At 36.8% G+C, this 6,003-nt stretch overlaps 1 protein-coding gene across 1 annotated transcript in view; it reads right to left on the bottom strand.

The window, feature by feature from the left end:
* Positions 1-6,003, bottom strand: part of LOC107718227 (inositol 1,4,5-trisphosphate receptor type 1-like) — a 159,589-nt gene that overhangs the window by 99,045 nt on the left and 54,541 nt on the right. The window contains exons 20-30 of the mRNA XM_016525222.1: positions 5,184-5,369; positions 4,772-5,023; positions 4,531-4,672; positions 4,288-4,441; positions 3,920-4,110; positions 3,599-3,731; positions 3,471-3,522; positions 3,219-3,384; positions 2,892-3,065; positions 2,421-2,489; positions 1,993-2,130 (exon numbers count right to left, since the gene is read on the bottom strand). Coding sequence (XP_016380708.1) covers positions 1,993-2,130; positions 2,421-2,489; positions 2,892-3,065; positions 3,219-3,384; positions 3,471-3,522; positions 3,599-3,731; positions 3,920-4,110; positions 4,288-4,441; positions 4,531-4,672; positions 4,772-5,023; positions 5,184-5,369 — 1,657 coding nt within the window. The remainder of the gene's footprint in view (positions 1-1,992; positions 2,131-2,420; positions 2,490-2,891; positions 3,066-3,218; positions 3,385-3,470; positions 3,523-3,598; positions 3,732-3,919; positions 4,111-4,287; positions 4,442-4,530; positions 4,673-4,771; positions 5,024-5,183; positions 5,370-6,003) is intronic.

The raw sequence follows: 6,003 nt of genomic DNA, 5'->3' as shown, positions 1-6,003 counted from the left end.
GCACACTTTTTTTTTTTTTTGGAGTGAGAAAATATTTATACATGTTCATATCTTAAAGTAAATAAGTGATATTAAAAAAGATTTATAAAAAATACAAATTAAATACAACATGGCTGGAATAGAATGCCTTCACAATAATGATTTTTAAGGAAAGTAATAACTAATAATGTATCCATTATTGAGTCATTTAATTCAGATAAATAACTGCTCTGAATGATTCACAAGTGTTTTTATTCACTAAAATGAAAAAACTCATAGAAGTCATTCATTCAAGAAATGGACTACACTGGATGTGTTGCATTTTTGATTCACTAAAAAGAATTAGACCATAAGAGTGATCCATTCAAGAATCAGACTACACTGGCAGAATTATTTGTTTTTAATCTATTAAAAAGAATCAGATCACAACAGTCATTCATTCAAAAAAAATGGACTACACTGATCATGTTGCATGTTTTTTGATTCACAAAAAAACTGGCTAATAGGAGTCATTCAAGAATTGGACTAAACTGGCCAATCTGCATGTTTTCGAATCACTGATTTAAAAACTGAAATACAGTGGTCGCATTGCATGTTTTGATTCAGTAAAGAGAACCAGAAAATAAAGAGTCATATATTCAAGAAGCAGACTGTTCTGGTCACAGTGGTTTTTGATTCACTAAAAAGAACTGAATCATAAGAGTGATTCAGTCAGGAATCACACTACATTAGGCACATTACTTGTATTTGATTCACTTGAAAGATGTGAATTTTAAGAGTCATTCATTCAAGAATCGAATAAACTGGTCGTGTTGCATGTTTTTGATTCACTAAAAAGAACTGAATCATAGGAGTGATTCAGTCAGGAATCACACTACACTGGGCACATTACATGTTTTTGATTCACTTGAAAGATGTGAATTTTAAGAGTCATTCAGTCAAGAATCGAATAAACTGGTTGCGTTGCATGTTTTTGATTCACTTGAAAGATGTGAATTTTAAGAGTCATTCAGTCAAGAATCGAATAAACTGGTTGCGTTGCATGTTTTTGATTCACTTGAAAGATGTGAATTTTAAGAGTCATTCAGTCAAGAATCGAATAAACTGGTTGCGTTGCATGTTTTTGATTCACTTGAAAGATGTGAATTTTAAGAGTCATTCAGTCAAGAATCGAATAAACTGGTTGCGTTGCATGTTTTTGATTCACTTGAAAGATGTGAATTTTAAGAGTCATTCAGTCAAGAATCGAATAAACTGGTTGCGTTGCATGTTTTTGATTCACTTGAAAGATGTGAATTTTAAGAGTCATTCAGTCAAGAATCGAATAAACTGGTTGCGTTGCATGTTTTTGATTCACTACAAAGAACTGAATCATAGGAGTGATTCAGTCAGGAATCACACTACACTGGGCACATTACATGTTTTTGATTCACTTGAAAGATGTGAATTTTAAGAGTCATTCAAGAATCGAATAAACTGGTTGTGTTGCATGTTTTTGATTCACTAAAAAGAACTGAATCATAGGAGTGATTCAGTCAGGAATCACACTACACTAGGCACATTACATGTATTTGATTTACTTGAAAGATGTGAATTTTAAGAGTCATTCAAGAATCGAATAAACTGGTTGTGTTGTATGTTTTTGATTCACTAAAAAGAACTGAATCATAGGAGTGATTCAGTCAGGAATCACACTACACTGGGCACATTAGATGTTTTTGATTCACTTGAAAGATGTGAATTTTAAGAGTCATTCATTCAAGAATCGAATAAACTGGTCGTGTTGTATGTTTTTGATTCACTAAAAAGAACCGGATCATAGGAATCATTTATTCAGGAATCAGACTTCTCTGAACGCTGTAGATTCAGTAGCAGTGCTGTGGAATTGCTGAATAGCAGGTATTTTAGTATGGTTTTCCGCCCGCATCAGCTGAAGAATGAATATTCGAGAAGCATTAACACACCCGTATGTCATAAAACTAATTTTGCGAGTACCACACTCATTGGACTGACCTTCTCATAAGGGATCTGCAGCAGTTCAAGCACCACTGAATGAGCTCCCATGTTCCTCAACAGCCTCTGCTGCTGTTTCTTACTCTTCTTCCCTGATGGTCCTTCCTGTACACACAGTTTGCTGAGACGCAAGAGGATCTAGAGATAGAAAGACAGACAGATGATGAGCTGAAAAGGAGAAAACGGAATGAATGAACACCGTTTATCAAAGCAGGTCAATCTGCAACAGCTGTTACTGCTGTTTCATGTGGTACTCATGCTCCAGTCGTACACTTCAGCACTGGTTAATTAGATCTTTTGTTAAAGAGGCTACATAATTAGCGTTGCTATTCTTTATAGTGCTTGGATGCATTAACTACTTCAGACATTCAACACTACCTCATAATGCTGAATGATCATGTGTGTGAAGTATGTGAATGACACTTTACCTCCTTCACATCTCTGTAATTGTCACTGCCATTTCCGTCGGTCTTTTTTTTGCCTGAACCAGAGTCCTTCTACATAAAGAGCAGACACAGACTAAATAAAGCATGAATGTTGTATTCCATTCAAATAATAATGGCTATTATGTATGGAAGACCGCCTCAGGAAAAAAAAAGGTAATTGTGAAATAAGGTAAAAAAAATAGAAAGCGAGAAATAGAAGTGAGCTATAAGGTTTCAATTATGAGAAAAAATATAAAAATTATCCCTTTCTTTTTTTCCACATATCTGATATATATGGGGCCTACGAAGCTTTTTGTTAGCAAACAAGCTAAAGTTCAGCTAAATTGTACATTGCTCACAAAAACATAATGATGTAATGTAAGCATCATACAAACTGACAATACATTAATATAGGCCAGATAGTAACTGGGGGTGTCTGTGAAGACCTCTGCCTTAAATAATAAATGTTGCCACCTTCTTTTTGTGGTCAGACTCTGCTGGGAGTCCATCTCCTGCATCCATGCCTTCATCACCCTGTCGCTTGTACACCCAGAGCTCAGATTTTTCCACATTAGATCGCAGCTGGTCAAGGTCTGATTTGATCTGCTTGTAGTTGTCAACATCCTGACTGGTCACTAGAAGTTGAACCTATAGTGAATAAGAAGGAGGGATGCATGGAGAATTAAAATGCAAACAAATGTATGCATTTAAACATCAACAGCCATAAACGGCCTAAAAATGTTCCATGTCAATACCATTCACTAAAGTAACTTACAAAGCCAATATCATTGTGTTAAATACCTGTTTGAAAGCCATGAGCACTTCTTGTCTCTGACTGAAGTGTCTGAAGAGCAAATGCAGCGCTCCAGACACGAGCGGTGGATAGTCGTGCATGGTGAGATGCAACAGAACCCTCAAAAATGTTCTTCCGCCATGGTCATCAAGATCCAGAGGTGAGTTCTCCTCACTGAGTTCAGGAAAAAACTACGGTTACACACTTACGTTCTCTTACAAAGATTCTTGCACCTTTTTATTCAAGACGTGAATCCTTACCTTCCACCAAATATTCCTTCTGCTTGTTCTTCAATGTTCTCAAAGTCCAAAGCTGTGAAACACACAGAAACACTCACATAATCTGTAGAATAACTCACGGGTGATAGTGAGCGGGACACACTGCATACCTGGGATACTGTTGGGCCCGTCTGCATTTGCAGCTGGCACTGCATCCGTTTGTGTGTTGCTCTCGTCAAACTCACGTTTGAAGATGCAGAGCAAGCAGGAGATCCTGTAGTCCAGTCGAACATTCAGAATAAACTGAACAACAAAAAACACAAGGTTAAGTGATTTACCAGATATAAACCCTATTATACCCTATATATGACTGTCTGGTTGAAAAAATAAATAAAATAAAATAAATAAAAATAAATGTATTAAAATATATTTTAAGCTAATTCAATTTTTCCATTTCATGTTTCCTTTTTAAATTATGGGTTTTTAATCACCTGTAGGATCTCTATGATCTTCAGTTTGGTGTCCATCACCAGAATGTCTTCCTTCTCTGGTTCTGTCTGGGTCTTCACCACATCACCATCTGGGGGTGTTGTGGGGGTTGTGGGTAAGAATCCGCCTCCTCTTAGGACCACCTGCGTCATCAGCTCCCCAACGCCATGGATGGATTTCATTACATTGCTACCTAGGAGAAACAGAACCAACAAATTGTTAAACATTCTCAAATGAATCACATCTACCTGTACAAGTTTTAATGACTGTTTGAAAATCATTCACAGGACCAACAAAGGATGTTGAGCTTGTACATCTAGAGACTCGAACTGTTATAATATGAGAAAAAGATCAAGAAGCAGTTCTTTACTTTTGGACTCATCTCCTTTTTCCATTTTGTTGACAGGATAGATGGTACTGACATGAACACAGTCCAAAATGGCCAACAAGATCTTGGTCAAACGCAACAAGTCACTGAAGTTGTAAAAGCCAAAGTAAATAAGGTTTCTTGCTAAATTCACAACCTTAGAAACACAAAAAGAAACAGAAGAGTTAGTCACGTCCAAAACAACCCACATTCGTCACTCTAGCACATGTTGGACGTGTGACTTACCTCAAAAGTGAGTTTGTTTTTCTCTTTATCAGAGAAAGGAACATTTTGACAGACCACATCTCTGAGGTAGTTCTCCACAAAATCCATAGTAAGCGCAAAGCGCTCTTTTATCTCATCTCTACTGGTTCCATCGTTATCATAACTAAAATCAAAATACAACATTAAATACACTGGGTAGAGACAAAAAATACTACAGAAACCTACAAATGGAAGAACATAGTTTAAAAACACTTCAACGTACTCATCAATTGCGATTTTGGATGGGATCTCAGACCACAGCCTGGCATATTTCACAGGCATGACCTGTTCCTGCGGGTCACGGTCTACATGCATGTGAAGCATCAGTCGGCAGAAAGAGGCACGGAGGTCATAGGGCAGGTCTTCATCCGACATGCAGCGCAGGATCAGGTCCACATCCAGCTGGCCTGATATCTTCTCAATGGCCAAGTACTGGCGGTCCAAACACATCCGTGCAAACAGGTTCAGCTGGTATCTGAGAAAGGAAATGAGCCAGGAGACCATGTTACTGAGAGAACTGATGTTTTGATTTGTTTTTATACCATTTTGGACTTGAAAACATTTAATCAATCATGTCAGCTTTTGGGTTTTGCCCTGATAAACTTTGACCCTTGGCTTATTTCCTGTTGGCTGACCTGTAGTAGCTAATGACCTCCTGGTCCTCTTTCTGGCCTTCTTTAGCATCCTGTGCCAGCTCTCTGATGCTCTTACTCTTGATCTCCTTACCACTGTTCTTCCAAAACAACCACACCTCCTCCTCATCCTCCTCTGACTCCACAGGACCCTCTCCAGACTCGACCTCAAACCGAGACAACACCAGCCTGGGACCAGACAGAGAAATAAAGACTTCAAATGGAACCAGCAACAAACAACTCATTATATCCTAGCATGACAAACAGGCAAAAATAATTAGGAACATTTTGTAAATCTACAATGTGTCAGTGTTGATTTTCAAGATGTTTTTCTTCTTTGAAAACATATTTTTATCATGTGAAGCCTATTACATGCTCTTAGCCATACAGACAGAGACAGATAATGCCCATCACTGCATTAATTTACTTAAAGCAGGTCACTCGCATTTCAGAGCATTCCTTCTACTTCTCAAATGAGCCACTTAAAACAAACAAACAAATAAATAAATAAATACATTTATTAATATTAATTATTAGTGTTCAAAAGTTTGGGTTCAGTAAATAAAGAAAGAAAGAAATACTTTAAAAGAAATTAATATTCAGATGCATTAAATTGATCAAAAGTGACAGTAAAGACATTTATAATGTTACAAGATATTCTTTTTCAAATAAATGCTGTTTTCTCTTTTAACTTTCCCAAAAAATATTAAACAACTGTTTTTATCATTGATAATAAGAAATGTTTCTTGAGCAGCAAATCAGCATATTAGAACGATTTCTGAAGATTCATGTGACACTGAAGAGGAGTAATGATGCTGAAAAT

Source organism: Sinocyclocheilus rhinocerous, unplaced genomic scaffold, assembly GCF_001515625.1.
Source record: "Sinocyclocheilus rhinocerous isolate Xijiao unplaced genomic scaffold, SAMN03320098_v1.1 scaffold1111, whole genome shotgun sequence".
Lineage (NCBI taxonomy): Eukaryota > Metazoa > Chordata > Actinopteri > Cypriniformes > Cyprinidae > Sinocyclocheilus > Sinocyclocheilus rhinocerous.
Note: the sequence above shows the minus strand (reverse complement) of the source record. Positions and strands in the feature narration are given on the sequence as shown.